Genomic DNA, 22,807 nt, shown 5'->3' with positions numbered 1-22,807 from the left:
TGGACAAACGTTCAGCCAGAAGGCAAATGTTGCCTTCTGGGCTTAGTTGAGCTAATAACGCCAGGTATTTTCATGCAAGAGCTCCGACTGTAGTTAACAATATGTGCGCAATGAGAGTACTACGATCAATGGTGCAGGCGCTGTGAAAATTAAAATACATACAAATATCAGATCTTTCAGTGCTTATCACAGAGCACATCAAGATCCACAAAATCAGTGGAAGTGCAATCGGCTGTAGTTCAGCTCCTTATACCTTAAAAATAAACATTTGTCCTCGCACCTAACCGTCGAATTCTATAGTGGGAAGCATAGCATAAGTCTTGTCATCGAAATGTAAAGCAGTTTTTGCCATGCCAGCAGTGGTGTAGTGGGTAGTGTAGTCAGCTGAAGATCTCTAGGTCGGTGGTTCGAATCCGGAACGGCGCGTAGTTTTTTTTTCGCGTCCGAATTTTTTTTTTTTACTTTCTTTAGTTTACTAACTTCAATGGAAGCTATTTTAATGTTAATTGCCTTATAATTCCACCCCAGCCCTTCCCTTTCCTTTCCCAAAAATTGCAAACCAGACACATATGACACATATGTGTCATATGTGTCATATGACACATACGAGATATTCCATAATCTCGTATGAACCAGACACATATGACACATATATACGAGATTTTTCGATAGGGACGTATTAATCGCTATCGGTTAATCGTCTTCATATTGATTACGGTCATAGATTTCAATCACGCGTCTTTAGCGCGCACTTCGCTTCTGCGTCGCGTGGTTGCTTCGGACGGTAGCAAGAGTTGGGGGGTGCGTACGTCGACTGATGTTTCGGAGTGCGATCGTTTCCTGCCGCCTTGATCCAAGCTTGAAGACGTAGATGCGACCGGCCGTTGTGAAATACCGAGATCTTGCAAGATCTCACGGTATTCTTTTTCAACGATACGGTACTTGCGTTGCTTTGCATTCATGGCGAAATGCAGAAGCTTTGCGGTGAAAGACGAGGACCGCAACAGCCGCACAAAGGGACAGCAGACAGGCAGTACGACCAACACCTCCACACCACAAAAGAAAAACAAGCGCGAGCACTCGCGGCATGACTCGCGGGCAGGGTTGCGGTTGGGAACATTTTAAAAGGAGCCAAAACTTGAGCTGAAAGTAGTCAAAAGTAGCCATGCCATTCCATCTTAGCTGTCGCGTAAAATAAGATGTTTTGCTCATTAATAAATTGAAGTGTAAAAAAATTGATAAAAATCATTCTTGGCGGTGTTGTCAACACTAAGCTTCAAAGAAATTTTTCGAAACTAAACACCGCTTTACGCATACACGTAGGCATCCGCTCTCGCTCCCACGTACGTTCCAAGCCAATCCCAATCCATAGCTTGTGGTCATTTCGTTTGGACGTTTGGCAGCAAAACGCGGGCTTGTGAATTTTTATTTCTTCAAGCTTTTTGAAGTTTGGTGGCGGCACGCGTGAGTCACCGAGGGGAACCAGGAGGCACTGCTTGCGTAAGTATACATTCTGTCCTTTTTTCCCTTTCATGTTAGTTGTCAGCTAATATTTACTTGTGAACTTGTCAAGAGTGAGGACAATGAGCACGCCTCGTGTGTCGCCCCTTTATCTAACTTGTCTGTAGGCATCTGTCAGCAGTTGTCTTTTGATTAACTCAGCGGCGCATTGCAAGGTGTAACTGCGTGTAAGGGTTGGGGTAATATGAAGTAACACACACGTACACGAAGGGAAGCGCTTCTAAATGTCGTGTGTGTTTGTGTGTTCCTTCATCAGGGTGAACGCACTATCCCGGCAAATCTTGTTGGCGCATTGCTTCTGAGAGGGTTTGTTTCTCACGGCACATCGTACATTTATGTACGTGTATAGATATTATGATCATGATCGCAATGACAGTCGTCACGTGGTTACGGCGCTCGGCTGCTGACTCGAAATACGCGGGTTCGATCCCGGCTGCGGCGGTCGAATTTCGATGGAGGCGAAATTCTAGAGGCCCGTGTACTGTGCGCGATATCGGTGCACTCTAAAGAACCCCAGGTGGTCGAAATTTCCGGAGCCGTTCTCTGCGGCGCCCCCCATGACCAACCAGTTGCCACGTGCGATGCAGTTGAGTGTTTTTCATCGCCAATTTTTGCTTTTGTGAGGCTAATCGCTTGGTTCAGGCATGCATGTCAGACGTCATAGAGTCGCAGCCTGCATGCCTTGTGCTTGATTGACAAATGCTTCCATGGCAGTGTTGACATTGTTGCGTTGCGAGTCTCCGTGCGATGAGAGAAATGTGACCAGAACAGGATGAATGAACACAATTCTTCTGTACTGCCAGAAGTAATGCTGCTCCTGCCAGTGATCGGTTACAGAAAAAAAATTGAGAGTACTTTTTATTTATGTGTGTCCCTTCCCGCTACTCAGAGCCTTGTATTACAAAGTCTAGATCAGTGTGACTCTACATATAGCGAGTGCTAGTTTCGAGCTCGCTAATTGAACGCGCTTGTTTTCTCTCTTCCTCATTTGGTCAATCTTGCGTTTTACTGGTTTCTTTTTTCAACACTATGCTCCTGGTAGACTGCACTCAGTTTGATGTTCAATGCAGTGAAGTTGCACGCCACTATTGCTGGCTGTTATTTGTTTCACATGACAGCAGGCACAGAAATATTGTTTAAATAAGTCCCAAATTGCAGGCGCTCGTGACACTTGTAACTCTCAACTTATGAAAGTTCAGAAGTGCGTTGCGAAGTAGAACGAGATGATTGTAAGAGTACCTGTCAGTTGTCATGGTAGTGTGAAGTTTTCGGCACCCAAACAGGCAAGTGCCAGTAGAGAATGGCACAGAGAGTGTCTGGTAAAAATCCTTGTTTGCCCATTAATCTTTTGTCGTGTTTCCTCTGTGCAGCATGTCAAAACCATTCGCTGTGGTGAAGTTTCCTCTTGAGGACGACTGCCTTGCAGTCATTCCTGTCGGATGGCTCACAGAGACAAAAGAAGAGTGCTACTGGCCTGTGGCCAGGAGCTCGGAGGTGACGCGGCTCGCAAAAGCTGAGGCCGAGCCAGCTCTCGGAGGGGAGTGGATGCGTTGCCCAGTGGTCGTCGTTACCACTTGCCATAAGTAGTCTTATTGCAGACATATTGATGGTAGCTTCATCAGCGATTGTAAAGGCCTCTTTGCTAGATTCTGTGAGTCTGCACCTCTGCATGGCTAAATTACGACTAAGAAGTCATGTTGATAGCCACCGCTTAGCCAGCTGTCAAAAAGAGGAGCAGAATGAACTGTTAGCTATTGCACTTGTAAGCTGATGAACTACATCTGAAACTCATTAGTGCCTTGTTTTTGAAGACCTGTAGTTCCCAGAATTAGTGCTGCACTCAGTATGCTTAATAATATTTAGTACAGAAAGGTTTAGTATGGTAATTTTTTTTTTGCATTATGAAACATTTTTTGGCACACAAAAAGCACAGACAAGGAAAGAGCACACAATACAAATGCCAGACATCAATTGATGCTTTGCGTTGTGTGCTCTTTCCTCATCCATGTTTGTTGTGCACTGAGACAGTGTTTCATAATGCAAATTCAGAACCAACTCATCCAGCTGTTTACATTTAGTTCAGTTTGAATTGTTAGCCTGTCGCAGTAGCTGAGTGGTCCATGCTGCTGAGCCGAGGGCCCAGGTTACATCCTGTCTGTGGTGAAATGGAGCAGTGCAGAATGCGCTTGTGCTCTGTAATATCAGTGCATGTTAAACAACCCCATGTGGTCTAAATTAATCTGGAGTCTTCCGCTACGTCATTCTTCATAGCTTAAAGCTGTTAAATCCTAGAAACCAGAATCACACTTTTAATTGTAAATAAAACAATGCCTCTGCCACATGAGTGTTTCACAGGCTTTCAAACTGATAGTCTGTTGGCCTGAGTATTGCTATACAGGCAGCTGAACGGGCATCAAGTCAGCAAAGCAGCCCTCGGACATATTTTGTACCGACAATTCTGTTAAGTATGGATACGTGTTTAATTATGAGGAATTATGTGAGTTAGTTTTTGGAACCCATAGTTTGTACGAGATTTTGGTGCATGGTATTGAGGGTGCCTAAGACTGTATGCTGTTTGGGCAATTAAATATGTGCTCTCGAAAGTCTGCCAGTTTCCTTTCATAAGGTTTCTGATATAAACAGAAAGCTTCTTGTGGTAAGCGGCCGTGATGGTTAGCAGTCTATGGTTGAGGAAGGAAGGACCCGTGCTCTCACTGTAATGTAAGTTATCAATCGCTCGTACAGCTCTTTTTTGTAAAGTAAGTACTTTCACAAAATTGGTTGAGGTAGTCGTTCCCCAGATCAACAAACAATATTGTACATGCGAAAAGACTAGAGAGAAATAAATTTGTAGTTTGAATTTTCGAGGCAGTATTGTGCGAAATTTATTTAGGATACCAACAGAGCGAGCCATTTTAGTGCAAACGTAGTTTACACGATCTGTCCAGAGTAAATGTTCTTCAAAAATGACTCCAAGGAACATTGTAGAGCTGACACGAGTTATAGGAGCTTGCTCGAAGTGAATTTGGAAGTTGTTCGGAACTTCCTTATTTTTGGCTCTAAACAGTATGTACTTTGTTTTCCTGACATTAAGTTCTAACCTATTTGATTTTAACCAAACAGACAATTGGGATAACCAACTATTGGAGGCTGCTTGCAAAATATTACTATCTTGCCCTGAAAAAAATACGTTAGTATCGTCTGCATAGATTATAATGTTGTCTGCTGGATGAAGGTTGACGATATCATTAATATATAATAAGAACAACGTTGGTCCTAGAACGGAGCCCTGTGGCGCACCAGACACAATCTGACCGATCCCAGATGAAATACCGTTAATGATAGTTGTTTGAGATCGGTTGTCAAGGTAGCTAGCAAATAAGGTTAAAGGAACACCGCGTATTCCATAACACTGCATTTTTTCAAGCAATATCTTATGGTTAACCGAGTCAAACGCTTTCCTCATATCAAGGAATATGCCAACTGTTAGCAGTTTATTTTCTGTTTTCAATTAGCTTTTCTTTGATTTCCAGTAAGGCGGCCTCAGTTGTTTTGTTTTTTTGAAATCCGTACTGTTGCTTGGAGATGACATGGTTTTTGTCGAGATATTGAGAATGTTTGCAGGATCCTACAAGAGCGCCGAAAAAAAGGTGCGGCGCTACGAGTTCACTTCAGCCCTAGAAAGCTCGGCAGTTTCTGGTAATTGAAATTCTCATATTTCTTTATTGATGAGAAATTATTTTGCATACTCAACAAGACGTTCATGTGCAATTCTTTTTTAGGAAATGAGGGCCACAACGATGTTGTACAGCTGCCGTCACCACGTAAGACATGAATTCTCATTTCTTAAGCCGCCGCGGTGGCTCAGTGGTTACGGCGCTCGGCTGCTGACCCGAAAGACGCGGGTACGATCCCGGCCAAGGCGGTCGAATTTTGATGGAGGCGAAATTCTAGAGGCCCGTGTGCTGTGCGATGTCAGTGCACGTTGAAGAACCCCAGGTGGTCGAAATTTCCGGAGCCCTTCACTACGGCGTCCCTCATAGCCTGAGTCGCCTTTGGATGTTAACCGCCTTAAAACTAAAACACCATTTCTCATTTCTATTTAATGTAAGGTCGACATTGTGTTAGTTTTGATTGGGGATTTATGGTAGTATGCTTGCAAAATCTGGGAAAAAAACTCCACCGTAGCTAATTGCACTTGCAGAGAAATGGAACGTGCTCAGACTTGGCATCAGCTTTTTACATTTGCCATGCTCTCAGACCAGCAGTGATTCTGCCAGTAACCATTTCGTGGCAAACTCTCTTACCCACGTTAACAGTACTGCGAACAGGTTTCTATTCACATGACATATATTCCGCTCTCTGTGTTTGGTTTCGCCATGACAGTTTCTTTTGTGTCCTTAAATGTACCGTATTTTCCAGTGTATAAGACGCACCCGCCATATATGCAGGCTGTAATTGAAAAAGTTGCTATATAAGACGCACCCCAGTTTTCCCAGTTGGGCTAGTGAGGATCAATTAAACACGCTTGCGCGACCATCACGAAATTCACCGTACTTGTGAGAAATTCTTAAGCAACGCTAAGTGGTCGAAAAAGGCAACACTCACGCCATTCCTGCCCACGTTTTGGAAAAAAAGAAAGAAAAACGAAAAAACTCTCCCACATGTCCATAAGAACATTTTATTTCTACTTAAAACCTTGGAAGTCTTCACCTTCGGATGCGCTATCAAAAAGTTCGCCCATTTCTGGTGGTAACGCGACTGAAATATTCTCTTCGCACTACGTACATGGAGCAAAGTGGCAAAGGGTGGCTGAAAAAAGAACGCCGGCTTGTCCTGGCTTGTCTTGACAATGGCGAGAAGCGTGATTGTCGTCATCTTTTGGCATTTCACATTACTTTTGCTTGGGGCCTCCGAAACGGTGGTGTGTTTGTGATCCCGGAAGTCGTCATCCCCGTCGTTTCATGATAAAGTTCACCTAAAAAAAGTTGCGCACGGTGGTCCCCGTATTGAAGTATTAACCGTGTTACAACCGCTTCATTGCTAGTGATATTTTTTCGGTAAAAAAGGCTTGAACATGAACCTGAGTAATTTCTGAACTCTCTAAAAAAAAAACGAAAAATTCGCATATAAGACGCACCCTTGTATAGGACGCACCAGCAAGATTTTTGAAAAAAGCCGCGTCTTATACACCGGAAAATACGGTACCAATGCACCATGCTGGTGCATGAGAAATGTAATTATTGAAGTACTATAGACACATATTTAAAAAATTGAAAACTGATTTTTCAGGAAAGAAAGTGGTGCAGTAATTCTCTCGCATTTCGGTGGACATTCATAAGAGAAGGGATAAAGGAGGGAGTGTGAGAAGAAAGGAAGAAGGAGGTGCCGTAGCGCCCTGGGATAATTTCAGCCGACTGGGGATCTTTAACGTGCACTGACATCGCACAGCACACGGGTACCTCTTGCGTTTCGCCTCCATCGAAACGCGCCGCCGCAGTCGGATCACAACGTTCTTTTATGTGTCATAGGTATCTGCATGATGTGACATTGTTTGTCACGTCAACTACTTGTCATGGAGGTGTCGGTTTTGATGGGTTTTGAATTATGAAGTCTTTGTACAGCCTGTGATTGAAACCAAATTAAAATATCTTTTCGGCCAAAGGAAGTGTTACTATTGCCTGGGGGGCATCTCTATATAACCAGGAATTTGTTTCTGAACTTCGTAATTTTGTGTCTATTGTGTTTTAAAAAGATCACCTGTATGCAAAACAGCCTGGCCATGCAACTGTTCTGTCCCTTCTCCAAAGATATCCTGAAGTAGCATTTCTGCATTCAATTAGGATAGAAATGTGACATTGTGGTTGTACACAGTAGTGTGTTCTGTACTTCCTGGATTGCCATCAATGACGCATGTTCATCTCCAGCCCCACTGAATCACGCTGGGGAGAGCGTGAACGAAAACAGTGCGCCACCCAGCGAGCTGGAGGGGTCGACAGCTGGGACTGTTGATGGTGAGATTTTCACTTTGTTTACTTTTGTGCAAAAAGAGAAATGCAAGCCAAACATGGGGACACAGTGAGAGGACAGAACAAATGCTGCTTGTCCCGTCTTTTCACTGTGTTCCTTTCTTTTAATTACACTCCTATTTTGTCTAGTATCAAGTGACACAACAAAATATAGAAGCTAGACCTGCTTTGCCTTAAAGAAAAACAGAGCAAATTTTAAATTTCTCATTGTACCTGCTGCTGCCGAGCAGCAGTCAACAGGCCCAGAAAGACCTAGAGAATATACTTATTCAGGAAGATATTTGCACGGAGTTCTCCTCAGTGGCTCTTGAAACGGTGCTAGGAGCACATTTCTAGTTTCAAACTATGTGCTTTGAAAGGGGTCGCTCTGAAAATCATCACATGTATTTCTCAAAAACCATTGTATTGAACTGAAGTGGTACTGGAATTTACAACCTAGTACTTCCATTGCTTTCTCCTCTTGTGATTCATAGTGGAGTGGTTGTTGTGTGCCCTTCCCAAGAGCTGTATGTTGTGCTTTTGTTGGGTTCTTTTGGATCCTGGCATTTCTGTTGCCTCTCTCGGCCTACATCACCACCAGGAAGCCACTCCTACGAATTGCACTCCACACAGTAGTCCCATGTTCTGTGCATTTGTTTCCTTACCAGCATAATTTGGTCGCTTGGTCGCGGTTGGTCAGCAAGGCCCATATTGTAATTTTTCATTGTCTTTCAAAGTATTTTAAAAGTTTACTGGTTGGAAGTCAATGCAGTGCCTTGGATGCAGCGAAATGTGCTGAAAAAAAATTAATTGCGCTATCACAAAGCTCCCATAAAGGGTGCTGAAGGAGATAAGCAGCCAATAATAGTGGCATGCTCTGAAGGAGGACCTCTTGCTTAGGAAAGAACTGAACAGCCTAACTGCCTTGTGAGCACATCAGCTGGCTCCTAGTCTTGTCTTGCCTGCAGAAAATGGATGCGTGGTAAGAGATAAATGGGACCTTGTTTTATTTCTCAACGGTTTGGGACCTCCTGTGCCTAGCAAGAAACATTTGGTCCACCTCTTTGTTGCATTTCGCTTGTCAGCTAAGGGCTATAATTCCATAAGGGCTATCTTTGTTGCAGTTTTAATGCATTGATCCCTGCCAGCACTTGCAGTTAAAACAGATGTCTACCTCCAGCATTTTGGCCAATGTGGGTTTTGCCGTGAGCAATACTTTCCAAATGGTGCAATGCTATATTAAGGGCACAGGCCTGCTCTGCTTTCTCGCTTCTATTAGCACATGCTTCTCATGACACTGGAAGAATCCATTTGCGACTAACTGCTGCCATCTCTGCCATGGTGCAATAGCAGTGGAAATGCCCATGAAGCAATGTAAAAATTGGCGAAGCTCATAGACTGAGAAGTCCTTTACACAACAAGGCTGCAGGTTCTGTGCTAGCTATCACACATAGAGCAGCTCCATTTCACCTAGGTGTTTGTCAGTGCATGGTGACATTTATGGCATTTAAATTAGGCTAGCAAGGAATAGAACATGAATTAGAAGTGTCCTGGAGGATAAAAACTGGGGGAAGTTTAGGAGCATAGTACAGAGTGTGTTGCTGCCTACTGTTAGCCTCATACTGTTCTTTATTGTACCTCAGTGCGCAAATGATATTATTGCGCCCAGGTTAACCCTGCTCTCACTGAAATTGTTGATTGCTTCAGTTTCAGCTACCCTGCTGAAGCTGATGTGCCTGGTGCTGGAGGTCCGACAGCAGCAGCGCGACTTAATGCAGCGGTTACAAAGGCTGGAGGATCACGTGCTGCTGCGGTCGGACCGGCAGCTGGAGCAGAGGACTCGGCCAGTGTCCCCCTTGCCACCGCCTCCCACCCTTGCACTGACCGCATTCTCCCCCGAGGAGTTGGACACTGTGGAAGCTGCCGTCCAGGACGACAGCGTGGCTGCTGGACTGGTGATTTAATGTTTCTGATAATTCGTGTCTGGAAAAAATGAATGCCTACTAACGAATTGCATGCATAATGTAATTCCGAGGTTTGTGAAGAAATCTTGAGCTCCAAGAGTATTTGCATGCCGTGCTCTGTGAATAACATGCTCTTCATAGATATAATTCCTACTGTTGTGCTGGAGTGTGCTGTCACAGTGTGTTTTGTTAATGTAAATGTCTTGTTCATGAAAGTTGCTTGCTGATATACACACTGGCTGTTTCAGTGAACATTTTCAGGAATTCCTAAGAATAGGGAGTTCAAAATAGAAGAAATATTTGCAGGTACACACGCACAGTTATGCAGTAAATTATGTCCACCACTGCTGAGAGATCGTTCCTCCAAAAAAAAAAATTCTTTTCCCATATCGAACTTGCGCTTCTTTAGGAATTTTTGAGAGTGTTCACTGGAACGCCCTGTCGATTCCTTGTGTGGTGAGATTTACTTTTGGAAGCAAAAGTGGTACGCAATGCCCAGCCGGTAGCAGAGCTTGCAAAAACTGCATCACGTGTCGGGACAGCTGTTAGGGGACTCTCTTTATCTGCTCTTTGGCTCCTATCAATTTGTTGGGCTCAGTAGCAGTGCTGAACATGTGGCGCTCGCAATATTGCTTACGGCAAGTGCCAGTTGTCACATCATGTTTCAGCCACGCAATGCAAAGAAAATGCCACCTGCGAGACTGCTGTCGCATCAGAGCGTTTAGGCGAGAAGGAGCGCTAAACAGCAAACCAAGCTACTGATGCTGGTTCTGTGCGAAGCATTGCACCTATCACATCTTGTAGTAGCTTGGTATTTGGCGGTGCAGTCACAGGCTTTTTTGGGGCAGTTGCTCTCAGATGGTGTCACTCAATGTCATTCGATGTAGTTTTCCAGAGCTCTGCCGGTGGCCGGTCGTTGCATAACAGACTTGGTTCCAACAAATTTTTTTTCTCAGTCAAATATTTCTGTGATTACATTATTGTTTTACATCGATCAACAGCAAAAAAAAAATCCCCTATGCTTTTGTTGCCTGTGGCTGCCTTTCTTCGTATGTGTCTCATAACGAGCCCCTCATTTTCCTTACATTTGTCATTTATTGTTGTGCTGTTTTAATTTAGTTCAGCAGTGGACTTTGTAGCTAACATTAAGGATGTTGTAAGGTCTCTTTTACAGGAAGCTGAGCTTTCGGTTAATATACCGTTGCATGAACTGCTGTGAACACAGCTGGAAGTTGGTCCTCTCTCAGCGCGTCTTTAATTTCGGCTAGGTTTCCCAAATAATGGGGCAGCTTTAACCCACCTCTTCCCTGTCTTTTGCTCACATTATGCACATTTCATTACTTAATCTGCTGCCAAAAACAAGCAACATCGTTTAATTAAATGTGGTTGCTAAGCACGCAGCTTTACTCAGGTGCTTGGGGATTTAAATAAGCGCCCTTTGTATAGCATTAATTAGACTGCTCAATTTCAGGGTAGTGAGCCCCGCCATGGTGGCTCAGTGGTTAGGGCACTCGACTGCTGAACCCAAAGACTCAGGTTCAAACCGAGCCGTGATGGCCAGTTTTCCATGGAGGCGAAAAGCAAGGCTCCCGTGCGCAGTGTGATGTCAGTGGCGCATGTTAAAGACCCCAGGTGGTCGAAACTTCCGGAGCCCTCCACTATGGGGTCCCTCATCATAGCCTGAGTCACTTTGGAACTTTAAGTTCTACAAACCAAATCAATTTTAGTGTAACGGCTGTGCAAAGAAAACACATCCAGCACATAGATATCTGCAAAAAGCATTATAGTTATAATATAATAATGTCCAAGATGCAAAGCATAATGGGTAGGAGTTGGCCACCTTTGCTTAATCGCTAAAGTTTCCCTGCTCTTAGTAAACTGGGAAAAAAAAGAATGTCCATATTGGTGGTGGTGCTTTCTGCTGGTAGCAACTAGTCAAGCTATTGTATCATACAGAAATTATGCATTATGATTGTAGGTACTCGCATGGGCTGTTGACAGGTAGTCACACAATTGTCTTAGCTATTCGATTCTGCTAAACTAAATGAAATTATAATTGATGTTTGTGCCTAATAGCTTGTGCACCTGTGGTGTTTCTTTTCAGCGAAAGCAGCTGGTCCGCCTGGGGGGCAAGGGCCTGAGGGAGGTGGGCTCCAACATAATGACCGCCATCATGGGGGTGGCTGTACAGAGGATGTACAGCCTCCATGGCCGCAAGGGCAAGTGGTCATTTATTGCCCTGAAGTTATGCAAGGTGGCAACAGGTATGTTGTTGCAGTAGCTTTTAACTGAATTTTAAAAGATGAGTGGAAGAACATGCACCAGGTTCTGCTGCGCTTTGTTTTCTTTTCTTCTTTTCAGTTGATACTTTACCAGTTTTCTTTTTCATTACAGGTGAATATTTTGTTACTGTTTTTATGGGGGTAGTCATCTGCAGTTTTCTTCCATGTGCATCTGAAGATATATGAGTCAGCAGATGCCTTTCAAAGAAAGCCCTCCCATCAGTCACATCCATCTCTTGTCATGGATCGTAGTCGTGCCTTGTATCTGCCAGCCATTTGTGCTCCCATATGTTAGTAGTGCAAAGTGGTCGACCGTGATGTCGCAGCAGCTTTATACAGTTGGTTAGAAGAGCTTTCAGGTGGATTTTCTCCTCAAGTTGTATTTGGATACTGTAGTCCTTTCATTTTGGCACGCACTTTGAGTTTACATGTACTTGTGGCCTTTTCTGTTTTCTCTGTTGCTGAAATAATCTTGATTTCTGTTAACGAGCAAACTTTTTCTGCTGGCCTAAAATGAACGCTTATCTTATGCAGATGCCATCTGTGAGAAGACGGGGGCGGATGTGGTGGAAGCGCAGGGGTTTATTAGGAAGTGGTTGCCAGGTTCGGTGGACCGTGGCGGCGGACGCAAAAGGCGTTTTGCCGAAGCGTTTCTGCCAAGTACCGCTGCCGGCCTGGCAACCACTGCGAGCCCCTGTGCTTCAGCCCCCAGCACAGTGCCCTCCCTTCCCCAAGCGGCCCCCACCTCCCAGAAATCCTCCTCCCGCGCGGCCCTGGCTCCTTCCCAAGGTCCCGCCTCCTGCGCGGCCCTCGCTGCCTCGCAGGACTCGCGCAACCGCGCGTCCCCAGCCACGGTGCCTAATTATTTAATAAATAGTTTCTCAGTTGGATTCTTTCGTTGCCTCATTTTGTTGTGCATGTGTATAGAAGAGATGATTGCAGCTTTGCAATGCCAAAACCCATGGCTTTCCCAATGCGAACATTAACTGGAATGTGAATATTCGCTGAACTGGAAATGCAATGGTATAAACTTCGGGCAAGCGTTAGCAGAAAGGCTGAACAGTGGCCTAATTGTGGTATGTCAAGCCGGTGTTGGTAGAGCAGCTGAAAGTGGGTACAATAGCGGCATGAATGTCGGTTCAGTGTTGGTAGAGCGGCTGAACAGTGGTCTGATAGTGGCATGAATGTCGGTTCAGTGTTGGTAGAGTGGCTGAAAGTGGGTACAATAGCGGCGTGAATGTCGGTTCAGTGTTGGTAGAGCGGCTGAACAGTGGTCTGAGAGTGGCATGAATGTCGGTTCAGTGTTGGTAGAGCGGCTGAACAGTGGTCTGAGAGTGGCATGAATGTCGGTTCAGTGTTGGTAGAGCGGCTGAACAGTGCTCTGATAGTGGCATGAATGTCGGTTCAGTGTTGGTCCGAACATCAGGCCAAGGTTGGAAAAAGTAACTTTTTGCCCCAATGCCGACGTCGGTACGACTTTCGAGCCGGTTTTGACCAGCATTATGCCAGCGTCGGTCCATTGTTGGTGTGCTGCTTGGGCGCCATCTTGTCAACGAGGCTGGAAGCGGCCCCTCGATCGTGCTTCAAGTGGTTGAGCAGGATCGCGGTCGCTCGCGATTTAATTCGCCGTATAGCACCGCCGGATCTGCATCGAGTTCGATTTCGATCGACTTGATCGCGATGGAAAGTGCCAGTGTGACAGCATAACACAGGTGCATGCAGCATTATGCACGTTGTTGCTACAACCGCTTAACATGCAAGTTGGCGCGCGCACACCTCAGCCGTGTTCAGTGAAAGAATCTACGTTCGCGTCGCTTACCTGCCGCGAGGCTGCATCGAGGCTGATGCATGACAACACCTCGCTGCGATGTTCTGTTTGAAAGTTGTTCACACGGTTCGGGATGTTGACAGCCGTTTATATACGGGAGCCATTGTGCTGGCTGAAATTTTGTGGCGACGCCAAGGCCAGCAGACGACCAGGGCTGCATTCGACCATTCGTTTTGTAAGCAGCCAGTGCCAAGCTGCAGTTGAACTGCATGAACTGACGCTGCACACTCGCGGCGCCACGGCGGAATCTGACAGACCTATTGCAGGGAGTGCAGGCGAATCGAACGGACCTAAAGATATGCAGCAGCCGGCCGTCCTCGTCGTGTTATGTCAACACATCTCTGTTGCTTGAACACATCTCTGAAACGTCATATATTTTAGTGAAGAAATTGAAGAGAATGTTTTCACAGATTTCACTTGCCAAACCCCCTTTTGCAGTTATTTAATTTTTATCCACTTTTTTATTTATCATGAAAGCAGTTATGTTAGACACCTTGATATTTTGGTGAGTTTGTCGTAAGTTTTGAAATGGGTTAAAGCCACAAGGCAACCAAAAAAGTTCTTCCTATTAAGAGACCACTCCTCAGAACGGAACACTGATATGAAACAAACTGCTTGAGGTGCTTAAAAAATGATGTTGGATGCAGGAACAATGACTACAAATGCATGCATATTGCCACCTCACAGTGGTGAAAGTTCGAGTAGTGATGAAGCGAACTGGAGGTGTTGAAACGGCTCATTCCTCCTTGTTTGCTCTTTCACTTCAAGGCGTGCTTGTCAGTAGTTGAGTCAAGCCATGGAATTCATTAAATCTTTGGGAATAATGCTGCAGTTAAATAAACTGTAAGCACTGGCTCCAACAATTCGGCCTGGGAGATCTGCCTTTGTTATGCACACCATAGTCATTGGGCATATATGTGTTGGATAATAAGGCATTAATGGCAGCCATAAACAAGGACAGCAGGACATTATATGGTGAGCTGGCCACACACTTTCAGGCTTCCAGTGAAACCATCACAAGCATTCTAGCTCAGCAAGAGCTAGAATGCCCCACCCACAGTAGGATGCCAACAGGCAACAACGAGTGATAACTATACCTGTTAGCTGTAATTTTTCTGGCACTGCAGTTCATTGATTGTGGGCTCAATAGTGATGAAAAGTGCTTTCTTTATGAAAGTCCGAAGCATGCCTGATAGTGATTCACTAGGTGCTGTACACCTAGAGAATTCTACACTGTCTCAAGAGCTCCGTTTCTATTTGTCATTGCTTTATCTATGACTGCTGTTAAGGTGCAACATATATTAGTCATGCCCAACGTTCCTACTCACACTCAAAATGCTTATCCAGCACAGGAGGCAATTATCTTCATATCAGTGTTAATTTTTTTAATGTGACAGAAAAAACATCACTTCTGTTTGCTTACCGTATATATTTCGTGACGTTTACGGGAGCACCATGACTGCATAGAAACGCAGTAAGAAGTGCCCAAAGCACCAAATTACAATGGTGCCTTCAGGACCTTCCCAACTACGCATTAGCCTTCGAGGCGTGCCGTCCAGTGTTACTTTACGACACTGGATAAGGCATCTCAGACTCAAAGTGTATACTAAGAAAGCCATTACATGTTCATGTTAGCAAACCTTATTAACAAAGCCGCCCGAAAACACAATACGGCCACTATTATTGCTGTGAAGTATACAAGAGACCATAATAAGTAACCTAAATTATCTATACCCATAACTAACACCACTTCAGCATACATTACAGCAGTTCGAGGTAGCAGATGCTGGCAGTTACTTGCATGCCTTGCACATTGCGCTTGAGAACATGTAACATATTACTTAGTTTATTGCAACACATCACATGTACTATCAAGATTACATACATAACATTGAAAGTTTCAGTTGAAAGATAATGCAGTGCTGGCAAAAGCAAGTAACCAAGACCCCACCAGTCTTTCTGCCTTCAATACCTTCTGTGTAGCCTCATCTTTTCTCCTTGCAACATGTGCTCATGAAGCAGCACATGTAGCAAGGAATAGAACAACCCCCAATCTCAACATTAATTAGCTGATAAGCCTATTTGCACATTACTCATCATTAGGACGGTTCCATTCTGCACAGTCATTTTTTCACTCCATCTGCTCATTCGTAACTTACTCATAAAGAGGGTTCCATTTTGCAGTCATTTTTTTTTTCACTACATTGCTTCATTTGTACTTCATTTTTTTTACCAGAATACCAAACTACCCAATAAGCACTGTGAGCGTGTGTAACTAGAGTATTTCAGTTCTTGTTGCAGCCACTTGGTTATATGTATCTTTCTACAATGCTTGATGTGTACTTTGGGAGCCTCAAGAAAGCGGCGGCTGAGGGAGAGCTGAAAAAGGATGGTTTGGCTTGGTTTGGTTTATGGGCTTTAACGTCCCAAAGCGACTAAGGCTATGAGAGACGCCGTAGTGAAGGGCTACGGAAATATCGAACACCTGCGCTGACATCCCATAGCACACGGGCCTCTAGAATTTCTCCTCCAAAGAAATTCAACCGCCGTGGCCGGGATCGAACCCGCGTCTTTCGGGTCATCAGCCGAGCACCATAACCACAGAGCCACCGCGGCGGCAGCTGAAAAAGGAGCTTTTAGGAGCTTTTGGCATTGGTGATTAAAAAATCCTCGTTGACAAAACACAAAATGATAACAGCTGTTTCCCCCTTTCTTAAGGGCTGCTGTCAGTAGACAATGTATAAATTATACCTTGCTGCATACTTTCCTGAACATGATTTCAATGAGAAATGTCTGTATTTGCTATGGGTAGCCTGGTTTATACCATCGAGATTATGAGAAGAGGGCTGCCAAACTGCATAACTCAGATTATGTTACGACATGCAGGTCATCAGAAGGAAGGAAAGTAACGAAAGAAAATAGTAATTTCTGGGGTTAATGACCCCAAGCAACACATGGGCTGTGAGGGACGCAGCAGTGGAAGACTCCGGATCAATTTACGCCATTTCAGGTTTCTTTAACGTGTCACACTGGGACTTAAACTCCACAATTTACAATTAATTTCCTTTTTTTTGCCTTCCTTGATGTTATGGTCTCCATACCGTAGCATACATTAAAAGAAATGGCCACGTAAAGGTTGGAATAAAAGAAAAGACTTTGTTACCACTGGTTGAGACAAGACGTTGAACTGCTCGATGCAATAGAAATAATGCATAATTCCACTCATTGAGCTACATAGCACAGACAAATGAGATTGGGGCATTAAAAATCAAATCATGGGGGCGAGCACAACACATGAGGGCTGGCGACTGTTCGCAAACCATTGCTGACAACCATCTTTTTTACAGAATGTATACTTCTAAGCAAATACACATGAAGCAAACGATTGGAGCAAGGGTGTGCGCTAGGTTATATGATCACTTTTCGTGTTGTGCATAATTTTCTTTATTGCATTCGTTCTTAAACGCATATTACACAACAATGGACTACAACTGGTGCAAATCCGTATTTAATATAACCAGGAACAGTGAGCACAGACACTACAGACAATGAGATCTAAAAAAAAATGAACACACAAAAAGGCGTCAAGAAACAAGGCAAAAACACAGGAAAAAGTATATGTGGCAGTATACGCAGTTAAAAATCAATGAATGATTCATGGTAATGCCAATGAAATATCCATGTTTCACATGAAATGACTTGCGATTGCTTCAAAAAACTGTCTTCTTGTAGAGTTTTTCAGAGGGTTATCACGTCTGCGAAAAAGAAAAGTATGGCACTTGATCCTGGCTATGGGGTGGCTGTTTTCATTTCATTTCATTTCATTTATTTACCTTAAAGGCCCCTTTCGGGGTATTACATAAGGGGTGGGTTAATCAAAAATTGGTACATTTTTTCACGATGACATATGAAGTTCAATGTTGGCGTTGAAGAGTGACGGGCAGGTGATAGCAGCAGCGGAGTGGGAGAGGCCGTTCCAGTCTGACGCGGCTCGTGGAAAGAAGGAGGTGGAAAAGGTTACGGTACGGGCACGTGGACGAGTAACTTGAAGGGGGTGACCAGTGCGATGTGATATGCGCGGCGGAGGTGCGCAGATGTATGGTTCATGGCCGAGTGAGCTGTAATAAAATTTATGAAAAAGAGATAGGGTTGCGACGCGACGACGGCAAGAAAGACTTCGTAAGTTGGAGAGTGATTTCAGGGATGACACACTGACTTCGTATGAATATTGGGAGTGAATGAAACGGGCGGCGCGATTTTGCACGGCTTCAAGTGCATCGATTAGATATGCTTGATGGGGACTCCAAATGGGGGATGCGTATTCTAGTTTTGGTCTTACCAATGATGTGTAAGCGAGTATTTTTACCTCTTTTGTTGCGTGACGTAAATGGCGCTTCAGATATCCAAGGGTTCTGTTTGCGGATGAAATAACATTAGTAACATGTTCCCGCCAAGTTAGATCATGACACACAGTGATACCTAAGTATTTATATGAATGAATGTGCTGTATTGGATTGTTAGAAATTCTATAGGAAAAGGACAGCGGATTAAGCCTGCGGGGAAACGAAATAAGCTTGCATTTGTTAGGGTTAAGTGTCATTAGCCAATCATCGCACCATTTTTCAATGCGGTTAAGATCATCCTGAAGGGCTTTTTGGTCGGAAGTGTTAGTTATTGAGTGGTAGATAACGCAGTCGTCGGCGAATAAACGGATATTGCATGATAGATGTTCTGGCAAGTCATTTATGTATATTAAGAAGAAAAGAGGACCTAGGACCGAGCCCTGAGGTACGCCTGAGGTTACGGAGGCAGAAGGAGATGACTGGTTGTTAACAGCAACTGACTGAAAGCGACCCGTTAGAAATGCTTCAATCCATTTTAAGATGTTAGGATGCAAGTTCATCTGCGAAAGTTTTAGCATCAAACGTCGGTGGGAAACTTTGTCGAATGCTTTAGCAAAGTCTAAAAAAATTGCGTCAGTCTGGATATTCAAGTCGAGGTTCGCATGCAGATCGTGAAGAAAGAGTGCTAATTGTGTGTTACAGGAATAGTTTTTACGAAATCCATGTTTATTTATTTATTTATTTATTTATACATACTGCATCGCAATTTATATGCGCTATGGCAGGAGTGGGAAAAATAAAATGCAAGGAAACAAAATGCAGCAAAATGTACAAAGTGAGAAATACAAAAAGTTAAAATCACAAATGAAATATCAAACAAGAAAGGAACTGTTAACAACAGGGTAAGAATACACAGCTATCATGCGTCTTCAATGGCAGTTACAAAGTTTTGAAATGGACGAGAACGAATGGACCCAGGTAAAGAATTCCAGGCTTCTATTGAACGAGGAAAAAAACTGAATTTAAAAAATTAGCATGCGCAAAATACGGTATCAAATTAAGCTCGTGATGACTTCTTGTAGATGATAATGGTGCAAAGTTAATGTAGTGGTTAGCTGAGAGCCTTACTGAGGAATTGACAACACGATGTAAGAATTTTAATGATTCAGTGTGGCGACGGGCAGACAGCGTGGTTAAATTCAATGAGAGAAGTGTAGAAGAGGGTGAGAAATCGCGATCATAACGATGACATATAAAACGCACAGCTTTCTTTTGGACTGCTTCTAAGATATTAATTTCGAATTGCTTGTACGGGTTCCACACAACAGCTGCATAATCAAGAACAGGGCGGATTAGAGATTTATACAACAGTAGCTTTGTGTCTTTTGGTGAACTGGGTAGCGTGCGTCGTAGATAGCCTAGTTTTTTTAGTGCTTTATTACATACGTAATCAGTGTGTTTAGACCAAGACATGGTATGCGTGAATATGACACCAAGATATTTGTACTGAGAGACCCTATCCACCACACGGCCATTGAAAGAGTAACTAAAATGGGAAACGGAAGATTTGTTACAAAAGGACATGAGGACGGTTTTGTCGAAATTAATTCTCATTTGCCAGGTACTACACCAACTACAAAACATAGCAAATGACTCTTGGAGGTGACGATGATCATTAGGGCCATTAATTACTTCGTATAAAACGCAGTCATCAGCGTAAAGACGAATGTTAGAAGAAATGTTATATGGCAAGTCATTTATATATAATAAAAAGAGTAGTGGTCCAAGGACGGAGCCTTGAGGCACTCCTGACGTTACATCGATAGCAGCGGAATGAGAAGAATTATAGGAAACGAACTGGGAACGAGATGAGAGAAAGCTAGAAATCCAATCAACCAAGTGAGGATTGTTTAGTATAGCATTTAGTTTAGCAAGAAGCTTGGAATGTAGAACAGTATCGAATGCTTTCAAGAAGTCTATAAAAATGGCATCAACTTGGTTACCGACATCGAGGTTATGTAATATATCATGAGCGAATTCTGTTAATTGTGTTACCGTACTAAATCCGCGCCTAAACCCATGCTGAAAGTTAGACAGCAAATTATTGGATTCAAGAAAAAGCATGATGTGTTTATGAATGACGTGTTCCAACATTTTGCATGACTGTGATGTCAATGAGATCGGTCTGTAGTTCGACAAGCACTGTCTATCACTAGATTTGAAAAGAGGGAGCACTTTGGCTAATTTCCAAGAAGAAGGAACGGTAGCAGATGCTAAGGACTTGTTGAATATGGTCAGATATTTTGAAGACCACATGGAGTAACGAACCAGGAACGCATTGTGTATTCCATCTGGGCCGGTACATTTCTTAACGTCGAGGTTTAATACAAGATTTAGGATGCCATCAGTGTTTACGACAACATCACTGATTGCTGGAGAAGAAATTACATTAGTGAGTGGCGGAATGACGTTGTTATCCAGAACGAACACCGAGTTAAAATATTTGTTGAAAGCATCCGATATTACAGCCGGCGCACTGATGACGTCATTATCTAATCTGAACGAAGTGGATGCAGTATCACGAGGTAAGATGGACGACCAAAATTTTCGGGGGTTAGTTTTTAACAGATCGCGCAGGTGGACACGAAAAAAGAAATCCTTGGCCATGCGCAACTTAAGATTAAGTTCTTTTTTTGCCTTGTGAAACCTGTGTAAGGTTATGGGATCGTTGCTTCTTCAAGATCGCCGTAGTCTACGAACGCGACGAGATAAATGCAAAATTTCACGAGTCATCCAAGGAACATTAGTATTTCTTTTCTTAGTTTTAATAGGAACAAAGCGTTGGACACAATCCTTGACAAGACATTCAAAGTAATTAGTAAGAAAATTTACGTCGTGGCTTGCTGAGAAAGCAGAGAATGTATCGAAACGATCAGCTAAAACCTCAATAATGGAATTGTCGTCAGCACGAGTGAAGTCAGGAAAAGTAGTAAACAAATAGGGTGATTTGGAGACTGGACAAGAGAGTGAAACTGACACGCCTTTATGGTCTGAGAGCCCATCAATTACTTCACAAGAGAAGTCATTTTGGGCCAAAGTAGAGCTTAGAAAAACTAAGTCGAGGGTGGAATTCAGCCTAGTAGCACTAGAAACAACCTGAGTTAGTCCAAACAATAAGGAAATGTTTATTAGTTCTTTACAAATTGTAATGTCACGACCAAATGCAGACAACGATGGCCAGTGAATGCCAGGAGTGTTGAAGTCTCCCAAACAGATAAATCTTGATGAAGTAATGTTGATCTTGGTCATGAAATTTGCGACAGCGTGAAGGACATCAACGGAAGAACCAGGTGGACGATAAATAACACTGATTAGAATACTATAATTGTTTAGATAAACTTTGCACCACAAGGATTCTGTATCAGGGGGAGAAGGCAAAACTGAGAATCGTAAATCCGATCTGATAAGCAATGCCACACCGCCACCAGTACTGCAACTTCTGTCTAAGCGCACGGTAACAAAACCTGGTGGAGTGAATTCGGAGTCGTAAATTCCACTATGCAGCCAAGTCTCCGTTATGCCAATAATATGGGGGGAGTGAACAGAAATAAGGGACAGTAAATCTGGGAATTTCTTAACAATGCTGCGAGCGTTAATATTTAGAACAACTAGCTTATCAGGACGGCCAGAGCTAAGTCAGGGAGTCGATGATGCGGCAGTCAAGGACACAGGCGCAGAACAAGCAGGAGCATTGTATGCTTTTACCAAGGAGTTAGAACTTTCATCCCAATTGTAACGAACCTTGTCAATGAAGACATGATCGAAACTTAGCCTCACGACAGAACCGTTGTCACGAAAAGACACTGATGCGTCCCATATTTTTTTACGAATGGACCTAACCCTTGCAGAAAAATCTTCTGTAATGAAGAAGGCAGAGCCCTTGAGTTTAGAGACGTTTTTAAAAACCAGACTTCTGTCGTTGAAGCTAGAAAGATTTAGGATACCTGGACGAGTATAACCTCTGCGAGCTGCACCGAGCCTGTGGAAGCGCTCAATACTGGGACAGCTAATCTTCAATTTATCAGTAAATACAGATGAGATGCTAGCCAACAATGTGTCAGCGGTTTCGTTCGGGTCTTCTGAAACGCCGTGTATTATAATGTTATTTCTTCGAGAGCGGTTTTCAAGGTCATCATTCTTTTGCATCAGCTGTGTTACTCTGGAATTTAAAGAGTTAATGTCAGCGTGTAAATCAGAAATTAGATTGGAATTTTCGGGCGTGGGTAAAGACTCTAATGCAGCCACACGTGACTCCAAAGCATCAAAGCGGCAAGCAAAAGACTGCTTAATGTCCGCGATATCACGAGCCAACTGATTGTGCCCAGCTAGTATTCTAGAAAACATGTCAGACACCGAAGGATTCGAAGAGATTTCACTGTCAAGATTTACAGCGGAAGAACTCGCATCGTCAGCCTCCCCGAGAGTGAGACTGGAACCACTCACAGACCGGGTTAAAGGTCTGGTACCAGATGTACTGCTTTTACTGGAGTTCGCTGACTTTGATGGGGGGCCTGGATTGAGTTCCACGTCACCACTCAGGAGGAGATGACATGCGCAATAAAACGCGTGCACGCAGCAGGACACAAGAGTACGTGGGCAAGGGTACAGCAGCAAGAATCGATCATCAGACCGGACGCACTCAGCGTCAGAATAGTAACATACCTGCATGAAGAGCAAGCAGGGATTTAACATGACGCCGGTGCCGCTGCAGCCTAGCCCACTGATGAGCCGATCCGCGCATATGGCCTTTATATCCTTGGCAGATGACGTCATAGACCAGCAGTGCAGCGAGATTGGTTGA

General features: G+C 43.8%; 1 protein-coding gene across 1 annotated transcript; it reads left to right on the top strand.

Annotated features, from left to right (window-relative positions):
• Window positions 1–3,952: 3,952 nt before the first annotated feature.
• LOC149327984 (uncharacterized) lies at window positions 3,953–12,761 on the top strand. The gene is made up of 6 exons (XM_089565019.1): window positions 3,953–5,220; window positions 5,304–5,345; window positions 7,449–7,535; window positions 9,237–9,484; window positions 11,598–11,757; window positions 12,310–12,761. The coding sequence occupies exons 1-6, from the start codon at window positions 5,112–5,114 to the stop codon at window positions 12,759–12,761; spliced, it is 1,098 nt and encodes a 365-aa protein (XP_089421145.1). The 5' UTR covers window positions 3,953–5,111.
• Window positions 12,762–22,807: the final 10,046 nt, after the last annotated feature.

Source organism: Amblyomma mixtum, chromosome 10 (assembly GCF_055824585.1).
Source record: "Amblyomma mixtum isolate Tamu chromosome 10, ASM5582458v1, whole genome shotgun sequence".
Lineage (NCBI taxonomy): Eukaryota > Metazoa > Arthropoda > Arachnida > Ixodida > Ixodidae > Amblyomma > Amblyomma mixtum.
The sequence above is the reverse complement of the archived record's forward strand: the minus strand, read 5'-3'. Positions and strand labels throughout refer to the sequence as shown.